This window comes from Pectinophora gossypiella, chromosome 9, assembly GCF_024362695.1.
Source record: "Pectinophora gossypiella chromosome 9, ilPecGoss1.1, whole genome shotgun sequence".
Classification (NCBI taxonomy): Eukaryota; Metazoa; Arthropoda; class Insecta; order Lepidoptera; family Gelechiidae; genus Pectinophora; species Pectinophora gossypiella.
Window position 1 is genome coordinate 5,437,083 of NC_065412.1, and position 17,151 is coordinate 5,454,233.

The 17,151-nt window shown below is 38.4% G+C and overlaps 1 protein-coding gene across 7 annotated transcripts in view; it reads left to right on the forward strand.

The window, feature by feature from the left end:
• LOC126369849 (intermembrane lipid transfer protein Vps13) overlaps window positions 1–10,371 on the forward strand; it is a 45,359-nt gene extending 34,988 nt beyond the window's left edge. For 4 of the 7 annotated variants that reach the window (XM_050014413.1, XM_050014416.1, XM_050014415.1 and 1 more), the window contains 14 exons: window positions 105–320; window positions 811–976; window positions 1,552–1,768; window positions 2,450–2,583; window positions 2,757–2,825; window positions 2,901–3,020; window positions 3,292–3,401; window positions 3,831–4,026; window positions 4,530–4,679; window positions 4,993–5,082; window positions 5,335–5,504; window positions 6,662–6,788; window positions 7,583–7,708; window positions 8,871–10,371. In XM_050014413.1, coding sequence (XP_049870370.1) covers window positions 105–320; window positions 811–976; window positions 1,552–1,768; window positions 2,450–2,583; window positions 2,757–2,825; window positions 2,901–3,020; window positions 3,292–3,401; window positions 3,831–4,026; window positions 4,530–4,679; window positions 4,993–5,082; window positions 5,335–5,504; window positions 6,662–6,788; window positions 7,583–7,708; window positions 8,871–9,068 — 2,089 coding nt within the window. In that variant the 3' untranslated portion in view covers window positions 9,069–10,371. The remainder of the gene's footprint in view (window positions 1–104; window positions 321–810; window positions 977–1,551; window positions 1,769–2,449; window positions 2,584–2,756; window positions 2,826–2,900; window positions 3,021–3,291; window positions 3,402–3,830; window positions 4,027–4,529; window positions 4,680–4,992; window positions 5,083–5,334; window positions 5,505–6,661; window positions 6,789–7,582; window positions 7,709–8,870) is intronic. The other 3 variants (XM_050014414.1, XM_050014417.1, XM_050014419.1) reach the window with 1 other exon arrangement.
• The last annotated feature ends 6,780 nt before the right edge of the window (window positions 10,372–17,151 follow it).

The window sequence follows — 17,151 nt, forward strand, 5'->3', positions numbered from 1 at the left end:
AGGCAAACGAATACGTTTGCCTATGAAATTTCAAAAGATTTTTCTGACAGATTCCTTGTTCGTTCTGTTTGTGTAGCTTATTAATAAAATAAATAATTCCCCAGGATTAATGATATAAAGAAGCTGTACTGGGTATCGTTCTTGGACGGTCTTCAGCGCGTTATCTTGTTCACCGAAGACGCCATGCTAGCCAGCGGGGCTCACACCGTGGGAGAGGCAGAGTTGGTGGACACCGAGATCGTACTCTCCATGCAAGGCCTGGGACTGTCACTCGTGAACGACTTTGAGATGCAGGAGATTGTCTACATCAGTATATCCAAGTTTGTATTTATCGTTATATTTGTATATGACTGGTTTCAAGTTAGGGTTGAGCCGTGGTAGTAGTTGGAAGTACGCTTGACTTTCATTATGAGGTCTGGTTTTCCCTTCGCGGGTTGAAGGTCAGACGGGCAGTCGCTTCTGTAAAAAACTGGATCTGTCAAGTCTTTAGGTTAAGTAAGCAGGCTCCGTGAGAATCGGGATAACGTTAGGGAGATGATGTGGTTTCAAGTTTTGTCGCTGCGTGTGCGTAATAGACTTTTAGCATAAATAAATATTTGTGCTCGGAAATTCGTGTATTAACTTTGACATCATGGCGTGGTCGGGCATCGGCCTTATGAGCCCAAATTGTCGAGCTATAAGAAGTTACCAGTTGAAAATGTTCCCCATTTGTTCAATCTCGTGCCTTACATCATATAGATTGGAAAATATAGTAGGATAAATGATTACAATATAAATGATTGGATTGTTTAAGAAGAATCTATATTTCAGTTCTGGAATAATTTGGGAGCAGTGCAAAGTGGGCGCGCGGCGGTACAAGAAAATAGAAGGAGCCAAGTTAATTCAGTACGAAGAAGCTTATCAACGTTACATGACAGAGAAGATGGTCAGCGACGATCCTGTCAGTCCTGTTGTCGCCATTGATGAGAAAACTGAGGTAAGAATTAGGTAGTTTCCTAGGGCAACAATAAATTATGAAATTCTGATTACTAATTAAAGAGAGATTTGAAGGTGACAAAAAAGTTTCTTTTTTTCTATTTAACTCTTTTACGAATTTTAATAAAGAAACATGTATAAGTGTGTCAATTTGTCGTTACAGGTTGCTTTTTCAAACAAATTCCATATTAATTTCGTGTTTTGAGGTTTAGTCAAAAGTAACTGATTTGACTAATTGGAAACTAGCCTATTGCATGTCGAAAGAAAGATGAAGATGATAGCATGTATAAAATTGGCTGTTTCATTAAAAAATATTTCTGGCTCTAGCGATCTCTTCTAGCTACAGATTGATAACAGCTTTTAACGTCTCAAAATTGATACGATTCAAATATAGTCAACCCTCTTCCGCAGCGATTAAAACAAAACCCTCCATAGAAAACAACGTAACTCATTGGCATAAGCTGACGAATAGACACACGCTTCACAATGAACAATTTGGAAATTGAATTCGGAACTTGTTTTAAATTTATTCCTACTAAATAAAAGTAAATACATAGCATCACTATATATGCCCAGGTGGATTTCGAAGAGATGCGCGTGTTGAAGCCATCAGTGCGTCTGCTACGACGCACTCTAGAGCCCGGGCTGTGGGCTTCGTACGGCACCACGGCACACTCAGTACGCCTGCACGCGCGCCTTCACCGACTGCAGATAGATCAACAACTACCGCTGCCCACATTCCCCGTGGTGCTGGCGCCAATCCCACCGCCGCGATCCGTCGCACTTGCCCACGGTAACATTAGAATTAGACAATTATATCCCTTTCTTATTAGAATACACCTCTGCTTACTCCTCACTTGCACTATAATCTTTCGTCTTTCATATTGAACCTTCACACTCCAGCGGTTTTGAATCTTGTCACCTTACTTTTTCAGCTCTTTATTGGAAGTTAACTCTTCCACTATTTTACTATTTCAGCGCTTTAATCTATCGATATTGAATTCTGTTGGCACTGGTTTCTACAAGCACTGGATTCTTTTAAAACAGGCAACTGTTAGCACAAAAATGTTTATTAATGCACTGACTGGATTTTTTCTGCACTGGTTTCTGTTAATGTTCCATGATTATTGATTTAAGTATACAGTTAGAGATGATAAATTAAGTTTCATAGTTACATTTATACCTCCATTGCTATGAGGTGCATTCACGATAACGCTTGTTTCATCTCCCTAGCGGGAAACGGGAAAAACGGGATAATATTTTTCACGCGGTCCGCTTACCTAACCTGAAGATTTGACAGGTCCGATACGACGACGATAACGCTTGATCCACACGAAATAAATGCATAATGAAACTTATTTTATTGTCTACGTATAATATACTTGTCAATAATCGAGGATGTTGCTTCGGTGCTAACAAGATAAATTAAATTTTTGATCAAAATGTTTTGACCAGTACCAATTTTTTTCAACAGATGAGGAAACAGGATGTTTGTCGACAGGTATGAAGCCATTCATCGAGGTATCGATAGTGGAGCGGACCATGGAGCACAGTAAAGTGAGACAGTATAAGTACTACAAGGTCCTTATACAGGAATTCCATGTGAAGGTAAGGAAAAAGCTATTGAGCCGCCTAATGTACTCTTAATTTTTCTTTTGTTTTTGTATCTTGTAATTCCTTTGTGTGTAATAATGTAGTTGTTATATTATTCACTATTTTATTGTAAAGAAATAACCTAAAATATTAAAAGTACTAATTAATTTGAATATTTTCCTTCCAAGGTCGATATGGGTCTTATCAACGCACTAATGGACATGTTCCCTCAAAGACAACTTACGGAGGAAGAAGCGGTAAGAACTCCGATTTTATAAATAAAAACTAACTTGTCAATATGTCCGAGTAATAATAAAACTTATATTTCGTAGCTGGAAGCCTTCCAACTTGACCTGACTAAAGCGAATCAACCGCTGGAGGCATTGGCTGCTATCGAAGTAGCGAGTGACCAGAAAAACTTCTACGATAACCTACATTTGTCTCCACTTAAGGTATGTGTTCGCTACATAATCTATTGAAGAGTGCACTAGTTTTTGGACAAAATATTTCTAATAAGAATAAGCTCGTGAGATTATATTGAGTATCATGCTTTATTTTTCGTTCAAATCCAAACTTAATCTGTATTTGATTATCGGGGATTTACTCGGAAAAGACTCGTATTTATGTGTTTGAGGTTATAACCCACAGAATTGGAAAAATTAGGTCTAAATTGTGTCTCTATAAAGCATTAGTTAAAGTTTTTAACTTCTGTGTTTTGACCAGGTGCACGTGTCGTTCTCCCTGGGCGGAGCGACTCAGTTGCCGACATTTGTGGGCACGCTCCTACAGAGCATCGGGGTTACGCTCACCGATATGAACGACGTCGTCTTCAAGTAAGATCATAATATATTATTATTTACTCACGAGACAAAGTGTCAGAATCATTAAAGCGGAGCGCAGTGTGATATCGACAGATGGTCTTCTCTCTCGCTCTTTCGAACGATGTGATTAATCGATTCCACACGTCTCCGTTCCTCTCCACACCGCTTTGTTAGAAACCCACTATTAGTATGTAAGAAACACAAAATATCTATCTAGGTCTTACTTCCTTTGAATTTGCTCCCTTTTAGTTAAGAGCATAAAGTCATAAATTGGCGGTCAACGTCAACGATTGTATTGATTTTGGCGTACCCGATTCGCGCGGGCGGATTCTATCGAAATATTGCTGTCTCTTTCTTGCAATCGTCGTAAGTGGAGGACGGCAAGTTTTATCCACTGTATCGTAACTAAATTATGATTCCGTAATAATTATTTCCTCACAGGTTATCGTACTATGAAAGGAACTACGAGTTCTTATCGCAGAAGGAGCTGATAAGCCAAGTACAGAACCACTACGTGGGGCAAGGTCTGAAGCAGCTGTATGTGTTGGTGCTCGGTCTGGATGTGATCGGAAACCCTTACGGACTCGTCATCGGGCTGAAAAAGGGCGTTGAAGATCTCTTCTACGAGCCCTTCCAGGTCAACCGATTTATATTTTGAGGATTGTTATAATGGGTACCATTTATAAAAGAATGTATTTTTAGTAGCAAATGCCGTTCCATGTTACTGTCTCAGGTTTATTGGATATTTAGACAAAAGATATGAACCTAAAGTGTAATTAGATAATATGTTCATCCACACCGAAGAGATAACTCTGTACTATTCGTGCTAATGAATTTGGACCTCCATGGGAAGGTTTCCACTAAAGAGGAGAGGAGAAACGCGAAGATGTACAGGAATCGAATCGAATCAAAAATGACCACGAGGAAGAGAGTGACAGAGCGGCTTCTCTCTCGCGATCAACCAATTACAGTGTTCCAGAGCGAAAGAGAAGACGATATGTCGTTTGTGGTGATTGATCGATTCCTGCACATCTCCGTACGTATCCTCTCCTCATCGCTTCTCTAAAGAAAGTACTACAGAACCGTCAGTTACTTATAAGGTTATCGACATTGTCGTGATGATTAACCTTTGATGAACAGGGCGCGATCCAAGGACCAGGCGAGTTCGCAGAGGGATTGTTTCTGGGCGTGCGGTCACTGGTAGGGCACACGGTGGGCGGCGCGGCTGGCGCCGTCAGCCGCATCACCGGTGCCATGGGACACGGGTTGGCCGCGCTCTCGCTCGACAAGGTATTGGATATTACAGTTGGGAAGAGTTATTCCTGGGTATGCGGTCGCTGTTGGGGCACACAGTGACACAAGTCGTGAAGCCAAGTCAGACACCTTCGCGCGGCTACAAAACTTTTGGTTATTAGGTCAAACACCTTCACCAACCCGCAAATGAAGCTGCGTGGTGGAATATGCTTTGTAGACCCTGCGGTAGGTAGAGGGGAAGCCTGTACCTGATATTATGTTGTTATGCACGTTTGGTTATTGATCGTATTACTTTATCAAAATTTGTTGTGTCATCCACAGTAAAATAACCATTTTTTTTTCTAATTAGGATTATCAGCGTCGTCGGCGTGACAATATGAACAAACCGCCCGCCAACTTGCAAGAAGGACTCGCCAGAAGCGGCAAAGGGCTCGTAATGGTAAGATGGTTGGAGTTCTTGTCCTCGAATCTTGATACAAATAAAAACTTTTATATTTACTTAGTAATCTGTGTTATGTATTGTATGTAAAAGAACGACCCGTTCACTTGATCAAAACCGGGGTGGAGATTGGTATGACAACTCATAGCAGTGCGGAAATATCGAAGTTCTTCTCCAATCCGTTCACTCCGATTCCGCTTAAGTGGAATCGGAGTGAACGGGTTCATAGCTTTATGATGTTTATTTCACCAGGGTGTATTCGACGGAGTGACGGGCGTGTTCACGAAGCCGATAGAGGGCGCGCGCGAAGAGGGCGTGGAAGGATTCTTCAAGGGTCTGGGCAAGGGGGCTGTGGGGCTCGTAGCTAGACCCACCGCCGGCGTCGTCGACTTCGCCGCTGGCTCACTCGATGCTGTTAAACGGTTATTTTTTTTTATTGAAATACAAATTCTAAGATTGATTTTTCGAGCAAATTACGGATATGATCCAGGGTTAGTAACGAATACGCTTAGTTAATTTTCATTTTTATAGCAAGTATACCTTGATCGAAGATTTATATTTATTTACATTTACATATTTACAATTTACACTTTGTAAGTTGTTTCGCTTTTTGATTTCTAAAAATGTTCATCGTTGAACATCAATACTAGTCTTTGTGGCATGACACTAATAATAGCAATCAATAACACTGGAATCAACCAATAGACATACCAATACTATTAACTAAGCTACACATCCGCAGACATCAGACTCATTTATTCAAAGTAATTGGGTGATTTCCTAGGTAAAAGATAATAAAGACAGATCTAAAGGTGACAACTTTTTATTTTTTCTATTTAACTTATTTACGAAAAATGTAATAATTTGCGACATTTTGTCACGTTTTTCTATGTCGTCTCAGGTTGCTTTTTCATACAAATTCCATAGTAATTTCGTGTTTTGACGTTTAGTAAAATGTTGAAGGTCAATTTTACATTTGACCACGCAACTGCGTCCTTCGGTTGAATCCCGCGTTATTCATCGTTCGCAAGTGTTGCTGCAAGTTATCTTTCACGAATAACAACTTATCATTCTCACCAATAAAGATTATATGTCTGAGTTTATAATATTAACCAATATAGTCAAACGACGCTTGGGACATGGTTTTGAGCTTGAGGCATAACAATCTTTTGGAAAAAAATCTCATCTTCAGAATCTATAGATCCGATCTTACTTTCGACATGACACATCGTCAATACGTCACCACGAGTTCGTGAATCTTCACGCCGCTCCAAGGTCCCGTTTCACAACTTTTACCTCAAAATACTTAAATGAGTGAGCGTAAACAATAAGGGTGCTTGAGAATTTTTCTGAATCTTGTCGCTTCCATCTGGTCTAAACAATTATTAATAATGTCAAATGAGGGCTTTACGGAAATTCACGCCACTAATTGGCGGCACTTTGGCAAGGTTCGTTTGGAGATCTCCCATCTTAGCAATGTGCGCTGTCAAAACGTGACGTCACTTCAGAAAACCTCATTGGGTATCTGAATGGTATTAGTGCCGACATATATATGACTAATATTTCGTATTACGTGCAGGGCTGCGGACCTTTCTGAGGAAGTGACCAAGACGCGACCTGCGCGCTACCTGCCCGTGGACTCCGGCGTCAGGCCGTACTCCCGCGTCAAGGCTGAGGGTTTCAAGATGCTCTTCGAACTTGAAAAGGTCCGTAGATAAGCCTTTTAGATAACTATGTTCTATTTGTGTTCTAGATATACAGACAGGGCAGAACGATTATATTATTATATACAGTCAAGTCTGAAAGAGGTAAATTTGCGCCAGGTTTCATTTGAAACATTACATAAGGTCACATCCGTCGCAAGATGAACTAAATACCCACACGTCACCGAGCTTAAATCATCATTTGAAAGTACCATTTTATTAATTTTCACTGCTTTTTATGAACTTTTTTATTTTCTCTACAGACTGGTAGTTTGAATGATAGAAATAAGACAAATGGTTTCCATCTTCTTATAACTTGTTCGTCAACAGACCGTGTCAAATAAAACCTTAATATTTTTTAATTAAATTGTTCCTTACAAACGTGTCCACCGGCATCCCTCATTAGAACGTCGCTTCTTCATTGTCTAGGCAGACAGATATAAATGACGTTCCCAAAGGAAATTATGGTTTTATTCCTCCAGACTTATTTTAATGGCGTGGGTGACGGATTTTCAATTATGTTTATGAACGTGAGAAAAGGTTCTTGAAGGAAGACATTTTTCATACTTATGTTTTTTTTTTCAACAACGAAAGTTTCCGGTTACGGAATACATACATATCTTTCAGTTATTATTTTACGGTGTTTTTAAATCCTACATAAGATAAGTAGATGCTAGGATGACGACTCCGGTCAAGTAATTAATACCATTTGCGGCAAATCTACAATAAGTCACGTCAAAAAAAATTGGATGACTATTATTTTTACTTATGAATAACAATTTTACTTGCAATAACAGGGCAAATACGTGACGACTGATTCGTACGAAGCTCACGTGTGGGTGATCCCTAAGAAGGAAGTGGTGCTGTGCACGGACAAGAGAATATTCTACCTCGAGAAGAACCAAGTCTTCGGCGGCTGGCAGGTATGTCTTACTATATAAATGGCATAATTTTTGAAAGTACCTCTGATGTGGTTACCGTGCGTGGCGCATTTTGGCATGCATTTCTAAAATGTTGGCTATATATAGGAACTTAGACTACTTCATCGAGAAAAATTAGACACTTTAAAAAACACAAATGTATCGGTCACAGGTCACATCTATTTTTTTCAACTTTATATATTTTAAAGACAGAAAATACGTCTACTCTGAAACTTGTTTTAAAAGCCGTATTATTTGTAATTTAGTTCCTTCATTTTAACTCCTCCATTATTATTTTTTTTTGACAAGGATCGTGTTGTCAATATCCATTTCTTTTTTTTGAAAGGGGTATGAAACAATTTGTAGATTCATGAGTAAGTGTATGTTGTTCACGGAAATATGAAGTTTGCACGACTCAAACTGCATGGTCGGTGTAGTTGCTCCTTATTGTGTACTCGGTAAATATTATTACCGACAACGTTTAAGAAAGATGCATCGTGTAGTTTCGTTGAATAAAATGCTGTTGTTATGAAAATATTTTCCTATACATTCGTGTTTTTATTTGATACTGCTGCAGTTGAGATTCATCCCACCGGAGTTGTTTACGTGGTACGAGTCATGTATTATGTATACACCAATATCGCCTCCCGTCTATCCAATAACTAGTAAATATTTCATGAAATTACCTCGGAGCGCTTTGAAAAGTAATTTCCAAATAACTCGCGAGATGTTTGAAAAGAATATGTATACTGAACTTACCTCGAAAAGTTGTTGACCTTAAAGTTTTATCAAATCATAACTTTAAGTCAGAAATTCCGTATCACATTTCTAAATCGATGAAGTCGTATTGGGAACAGCCTGTGAGTGCCGTTTATGCTGTTCTCGTACCTTTCAATAAGTAGGTACTTCACATATCATTCAGTATTTCATCATCATCAATTTAAGAGCCACGCTCTTGTCGGTGTAGCATTTCCATTCCAGTCTTATCAAAGGCCAATTCCTTGACTCCCCTATAAGACACGACGTTAACCTTTTCTTTAATATGTTCCACGTAAGCTCTTCTTGATCTTCCTCTTCCTCTCTTTCCTTTTAGCTTCCCTTCTATGATGTATGATGTTTGACTGATTCAGTATTTACTAAGCACTAAATCGGCCACGTCCAACAGATCCTCTGGTCTTACCTGTGGCGCGAGATTCCGGAGACGCCGACGGCGGTCAACAAGGGTGTGTACATCCCCACGGCCAAGAAGAAGGTGCTTGGTATGTTCCCGACCTCAGGCTCAGGCAAGGTCATCTTTCTCTACGACGACCAGCAGAAGAAGTACCTCCTGGCCCAGTGCGAGCGACTCATGCGGGAACGTTGACTAGAGGCCGTAGAAAGGATCTCCCCCACCGAATGGGTGGCCGAATTCTTTCTACTTATATTCAATTATCGCACTATGCTGCTTACTTTCGCATACTACTGCAACCTGCACCACGTCAGTCCTAAAGGCTTTCGCTAATCTCCAACTACTCTAAGTGAACGTTTATTTTGTTGAGTGTATAAGTCTGAACCTAGGAAGCTTTGGAAAGTATGATTGTATATTTTGAAACTTTTTCTACGTGTGCTGTGTATTGGAAATACATTTGGTATATATTTTGAGTACATTAAACGGAATTGAATGCAATGTAAAATCTTTGTATAATGAGTATGTGCATATATGTGAAGTAAATAATTATCCCACCAATGAACTTCAAAGCAGTGGAAAGATTATAGAAATATATTATGTAGATTTACCTTTCGCGAACCATTGTTATAATATTAAGAGATGTACACATCACACATCCCCATGTTTATAGATTCCAGTTCGTCTCCTAGCTCGCTTTGAGATAATATAGAGCTTTCTGTCTTATACAGTCGAAGCATTTATAAGATTAACTTTTTGTAGGTTTGTTACATTTTTACATAGTCTACATTTTTAGTCTTCCGTTTCGCATTTTTATATACAAATACAGCATCAAATTTGTAATACATTTTTGTAAGTTTCATTGAAAGGTATGTTGATATTTGCATGTTAAATTAATACAAAGATAAAATAATTATCGGAATGTTATAAAATTACAAGTTTATTTAATACTCAAGTTCGAATAAGTAGGCTACGATGTGTTGGTTGATTTACTGTTGAAGTTTATCGGATTATGACGTTTGTTTTTTGTTATTTCATGTTCTTATTTATATTTCTCGAGGCCTAAGAGTACAAAGTATATCAAGTTGAATACAAGCCAGTTGTGTTCAGTGTCAGAGCCTGTAGTATTCTCGGGGCGTTCATACCAGTGCCTTATCAGTGTATAGAAAATAGAACATCCTCATTTTTTTCATCTTCGTTTACTTTGTAAACGGTTTCAAGAAGCTCCGTTATGTTTATATTTTAAAACCTATATATAGGTTGATTTAAGCACATAATAAACTTGTACTTGCTACATGCCAGTATATTACATTAGTCTGATGTAAAAATTGTGATTTTGTAATTATTTTTTTGTTAACGCATTTATGTCGTTATGTAAAATTAGATCTACAGATAATGTTTTGCTTATTGCACAATTTATTACTAATTTCGACATATTTTTTTAGCCTTCTTCAAGCTTGTGTATTATCATTTTTAAGAAATTAAAATGTATTACCTATAATCCGAAGTGGTTTTCTTTTATGTCCTTAAATATTAGTGACTTCATACAACGGATCTCATATCACCTTCCATTACTTTCGAGATGTATAAAATGGAGTGTAAAGTGCAGCGAATCCATCACACTGTAAATTGTGTGACTCGTTGAGAGTATTTGTGCTATAAATCACCGGGAATTGCTTCGTAAGCTCTCTGCTAACTTAAACAAATATGAAGCGAATGCTCTCTAAGACGTGGAAACTACAATCACAAAATAAAGGTGGACTACCCTTACATAAACAGCCTATATACGTCCCACTGCTGGGCACAGGCCTCCCCTCAATCAACCGGAGGGGACTACCCTAATAATACTTTTTTAAAAGGCGCGGACCCACCGCTATGCACAGAGAAGTTACGCACGTGTATTAAGCTTCGCTTTGTAAGAAAAATGTATGTGGTTGTGTCCACAGCAACACACGGCTAGGCTTGAGTTGACGTTATTGATACATGCGTGGCTTCCTCGAATAGGCGGTTACACAGCTCGACGCACTCGACGTGGATCTACGTTTCCACTGGAGTACACGAGTATGACCTACGACTATGTAAATGCCTCCTGCAAAGAAGCCCGTGTCCGTGGATTGCAGTGGCACGTGCGTAGCTTCTCCGTGTGGTGCCAAGCGTGGCACGTATAGCGATACATAGTACATAGTCGTGCCTGTGTCTTCGTGTAGTCCAAAGGAAATGTAAGACCCACATTGTTAATATACACGCAGCCAAAATGCGCTGCGTGCCCGCGCACGGCATGCGCCGCGCGGTGGCCTTAAGGCTTTTAACAGACAGATGCGACATGCGTGCATCACTGAAAACGTTTGACTATGAACATCAGAAATTCAGAATATCAACTGAATTAAGTAAAATTGATGAAAAAAAATATTTTTTCGGAAGTAAGTATTTAAAATGTATAACGGTTATAATAAAGTGTAGCTACATATAATATTAATGATAAATGTGTTCAACATAAACCGAATGCATAAAGTTACAATCTAATGTATGTAGTTACAAAGCGTTTTATATTCCATAATAAAACTGACGTTCTCGGCGTCGGCTTATGTCTCTGGCGTAAAGACATCTTCGCTTTACGAACGTAAAATTTAGGACGGAATCGTTTAACTTAATACGCGTGTTTGAACTGATCTTACATTCTAATAAACCGGATTTATCGCCTTTAGAAGCTCGTGGGAGTTACTATACTAATCTGCGTCATCATGTATTAGCCCAGTTTTGGAATCGGTTAAATTGAACGATTCACATCAAGAACCCCACTCTCCAATCTAATTAACACATGCACACCTTATTAACACATCGCTCATTTCCACGTTCTGAATTCGACTCGCATGTTTATATTAGTATGTACTTACCATCAGACCATATAGCAACACGGACCTCATATATCAGACTTTAGTACCTACTATGTAACCCTTTATAGGGCATAAGCGAAATCAGAATGACGGTTGTAACCTCTTCTAGTCACAGAACGGACACAGAACGGAACGTTATAAGCAAAGTCTATCGCGAACTTGACAGTTTATTTCTGAAAGGATATTAAGTACCTAGGTACTAGGTACACCAATCCGCACTGGGCCCGCGCGCCGCGTGGTGGTTTAAGGCCCGATCTCCCTATCCATCCATAGGGAAGGCCCGTGTCCCAGCAGTGAGGACGTTAATGGGCTGGTGATGATGATGAGGTACTTACTAATTTATTTATAAAAAAAGCGACACCAACAGGTTATATACTTAATAAAACATTAAATAAAATTAAAGTTACATCAGGAGTTGCACTGTTACTTAAGCCAATTATAATATAGGTGCACACAACATTTACAGTGTAAAACAACGTATGTTTAGGGAGACCACAAAATTATACAAATAATGTAAAAAATGAAAATTATGCTGGAGGATGTAAATATTTATACCGACCTACCTGTAGTCGGCAATCAATTTATTGTAACAATAGCCATAAACTCATATACTTAACATACGTTACGTATTGAGTACGACCATACAAACTGAGCCATTCAAAATAGGTGTGGAATTGTAAGAAATCGCAGGTGTCGCTAAGGAGGGCGGCACCTACGCTATCGTTTTACAATAGTCCAAATGTATACTAGGGGAATATTGTGCAAAGAGGTAATCGATTGAATACAATGTACTCGGTTTAGTTCTTCTGAATCTAACGTTATCTACTTAAGTACACCAAGTTCTTCAAAAATCATCCCCCAAACAACAACAAGAAATAATACTTAGGTACCTATTAAGTAAATAATACTGGGTGTTAGTGACATCGTAATGAATACTGAGGGGGATGATTCAGACCATGATTCTGAGTTAAAATCAAGTGTAATTTTCCGTCGCAAAATTCATGTTTTTTTTAAATTATTTTCAGTTTTATACTTTTGAGATCGAAAATTCCACTTGATATTAATTCAGAATAATGAGCTAAATCAGCCCCCTCAGTATTCGTTACGATGTCACTTACACCCCGTACCAGTACATACAGGTAGCCATACAAGTAGGTATGGGCGTTAGTGACACCGTAACGAATAATGAGGGGGATGATTCAGACCATGATTCTGAGTTGATATTAAATGAATAATCCCTCAAAGTTTTCGTTACAATGTCACTAACACCCTATATACAATGTATGTAACCATGCTTGAACTCTGTGATCCTTAGTAGACATTCTGTTTTTCATATAATTTGTGCAAGATAAATGTTCCCTAGGTGGTCTACTTTATAAAAGCATAGGTACACAAGTTTTAGTTTAGGTAAGGACCGAACGACAAGTCTGCTTAACCTGTGTAAAATGTGTATGTTTAGATGATTCTAAATAGTGTTAAAATTATTCCCACTTTTCAAAACTCCACGCCACAATTTGCATAAAATCCGTGAAATAAGTTCAGCAGAGGAAATGCAAACCGAACATTTTCATTACTAACTGTGCAAAATGGAGAACTTTCTATATTGGAAAACACTGCGCATAAGCTCGGTTAGTTTAGCAGACTGCACACATGTCGACATATTAAAATATATATTTTCTCATTTTAAAAATAATAACAATATGCGTACTTGTAGCTTAACGAATTCTCATTGATTTTCATTCTTTGAATTACGCCGAACGTAATTATTTACCTAGCCACTTTGAAGTTATTGTAAATAAGTACTTTGGTACTAGGGAAATAGGTTAGTAGTTACATAATTTAATGTTTCTGTAAGAGTAGGCATGGTATACGATGGCACATTGGCACTTTAAGTGGTCCACTTTAAAACATTTTTAATTTATTTTAAAAATAAAACTGGGAAGCGTCGCGCTGAGATTTTACTGATTTCCTCAAAATAATTAAATTTCCCATCATTTAAATGTGTTGTGAAATGTTTGTTTAGGTCCGCAATCGAAAGTAAGTACATAGTGGGAAATTTAAATAGCTAACGAGATTATATGTTGAGCAAACAGCCGTCCCACGATAATTTCTAAACAATGACCTTCTTGTTAAGATTGTCTCTTTAACCATCGTTGTAGTTATTTTAGGGCAAAAAGGTGCGGTGAACTCACACCTAAGAGGCTTCGCAAGTTCCAACAAACTCGCTTGAGAACATAAACCGTCCCTGATGATCCTCTCACCTTCCACAGAATATTTTCAATATTCCAAAAATCTGTTTAGATTAGGTTAAGCTCAAATTGTTTACCCGGGGTCTTTGGTCACGCAACAACACATTTTTGGTAAGTCACGTATTGAATATTAAGATGTTGCCGATGATACACATATCTACACATATATATTCAAACATTTTCATTTTCTACCCTTAGTTCCATTTCCAATGTTTCATTAAATGATGTAAATAAGCTTACACAAATCTCTTGAGTGGAGCCGTCGAATAAGTGTCTATTTATTTGCTAAGCCGGTCCGATTCGCCCAAAGAAGGCAAAGTTGTTTGCTTTGACTTCTGAGAGAAAAGGAAAACCAACGGAACAAAGCGATTCATTACTCTAATAGCATGTTGAACAAGACTGAATGTAACTATTTTTAAGGTTTCCGAAGCAAAACTATTGAAGGTTCAGCTAATTACTCTCACGTGTAGACAGCGGCCCTGACGTCTATATTTATAAACTATTTTTATTCAGTAAATTTTAGGCACTAAGTATCCAAATTTTTCTTTTGTAATAGGTTCGATAGTTTTATTAGGTATAAGATATCAAAAAAGTTAAATGACGGTAGACCGAAAAGGATTAAGATTAGGATATACTTACTGAGTTATTTTTGTACTAGTCAGTCATTTCAATGACTGACTGTCATTTCAGTCCTATCTTCTACACAAAACTCTTCACTTGTATATTAAGAGGATTCACATGGTGTCACTCTTTTCACCATTTTTATAACAATATTTTCACCGCAAATTAAATAAATAATAAGCTCTCCTAAATTGGATTTACTATAAAGTTTTAATTAGGCAGGCCTCAATGAAAACCGCTAATTAACGAGCGTGTTTTGTTTTGATATCAATTTAAATATTAAAATGTACCTATTTATCCACAATTTAATGGCATTTTTGTTCACCTATATATTTATTGAAACATTGTTTTCATTCTAGATGACAATTTAGTCACTTGAGATATGTTTTAGGGACGTCCAAAACTCGAAATCGTTTATTTTAGACATAAGAGTATTTAAGCATAAGTATCTATATATTTCAGAGGAGCGGAAAAAAGTGCATCAGCTCAGCTAAATTGTTGGGACAGTTCAGCCGTGCCCTTGCTCAAAAGCTGTGCCCAACAGTTCAGCAGCCTTCCCAAACTATTTAGCATCATTGGCCCAAATAGTTAATAAAATGGCGCCTGTTTGAGAATACAAAACGTTACTCAAACGTCATATATACAGAAATTTAGTTTATAATATGTATAACATATATACATCAATGTTGTAACGTAATCCATAAGTAAGTAATAATTAAAATTCGTAAAAAGGTCAAAACGAATTTAGAACATAAGTACTTATTTCTAAATTCATTACTAATTAAAGAGACACGCTCATACCACTTTTAGGGGAAAATAGGGCAGTGGTTTCCTTCTTGCCTTCCGCCCTAAATCATTTCATTTCTAGATTAGTATTTGATACTATTTTTTAATAACCTAATCATCTAATCTATTACCTTGTTGTAGCCCTATATTACCAACCTACTTGCGACTCTTAATGTACTAAATTACATAATCAGGTACTATATTGTATTTACTACTGCCTCCGTGGTCCAGTGGTTGAGCGTAGGGCTGACTATCCGGAATCCTCGGGTTCGAAACCCGGTGGTGATTGATATCACAAAAATCTCTTTGTGATCCCTAGCTTGGTTAGGACATTACAGGGTGATCACCTGATTGTCCGAAAATAAGATGATCCGTGCTTCGGAACAATAATAACCCTGGCACCAGGGTTGACGAGGTTGGTATTCCACCTCACAACCCACACGATAAGAAGAGATGAAGGTACTAAATACTATGTTACATTGTAGATATCTTTCTGATAATAATACCTAATGTTCTTGTCACTATAAAGACTTTACGGTCACTAACGTAGCAAGACGGAAGCCTGAAGAGGCTATCTAAGTGAGACCACTTGTCTGGCTATTGTTCGTCCTTTGTGCAGCCTCTGCTAACAGTTGTTAACTTACCCTGGTGGTTTTCACATTATATGAACGATCGATTATTTGGGCCCATTTTATTTTTTACACTCATGTTTTACAATTTATTTTCTGTGTCGTGTTGTAATGGGTTTATTGGATTATTATTATTATGTTTGCCATTTCCATATCTCGGGACTATGGAGTCCCGGACTTTTGGAAGGCGTGCGTGGTATTATTATTCGTGTGGGTTGATGTGGTTGGAAATCCACCTCACAACCCACACGATAAAAGATTATTATTATTGTATATATTATAAAGTTATAAAACATTTTATCTACAGTTAAAACACGGGGAGTTTTTGTGAAACTCATTTAGGGTAAGCTAGGGCAACGAAAAGGATTCTACATTCTTCAAACAGATTCAGTTTTATACTGTATGGTTATAACGGTAAACAGTCGCTTTACAGTGAAACCTCGTAAGCGCTTCTTAAAAAAAAAAATACATAAACTGATGTGATTTTATTCAACAAATCCTCCACGCGGACCCCTATTTTCATTTCAAGTAAAAACTGAAACTCATTTTTTTACCTGGATAAACCAAAAGCGAAACTAAATCCTAACAAGGCGCTTACGAGGTCTTCACTATAAGGCGATGAAATATATTTTTTTGCAGTAGTTTAATAAAAATAACATAATTATTCTGTCCATAATAAAACCAACAAAAAATCGTCTCACTGATGAAAACAGTGCCCGCTGATGAAGCAGTGGCCGCTTACTATGGGTCTCGTGAGGAGGCTCGGTGTCGCTCAGCGGGCAATGGAGAGAGCTATGCTTGGTATTTCCCTGCTTGATCGAATCAGAAATGAGGAGAATTGCAAAGCTAAAGTGGCAGTGGGCAGGACACATGGCGAGGAGAACCGATGGCCGCTGGGGCGGAAGGCTTCTGGAGTGGCGGCCGCGTGTCGGACGACGCTCAGTGGGTAGGCCCGCTACAAGGTGGACCGACGATCTGGTGAAGGTCGCGGGAAGCCGCTGGATGCGGGCAGCGCAGGACCGATCGTCGTGGAGATCCTTGGGGGAGGCCTATGCCCAGCAGTGGGCGTCGTTCGGCTGATGATGATGATGATGAAAACAGG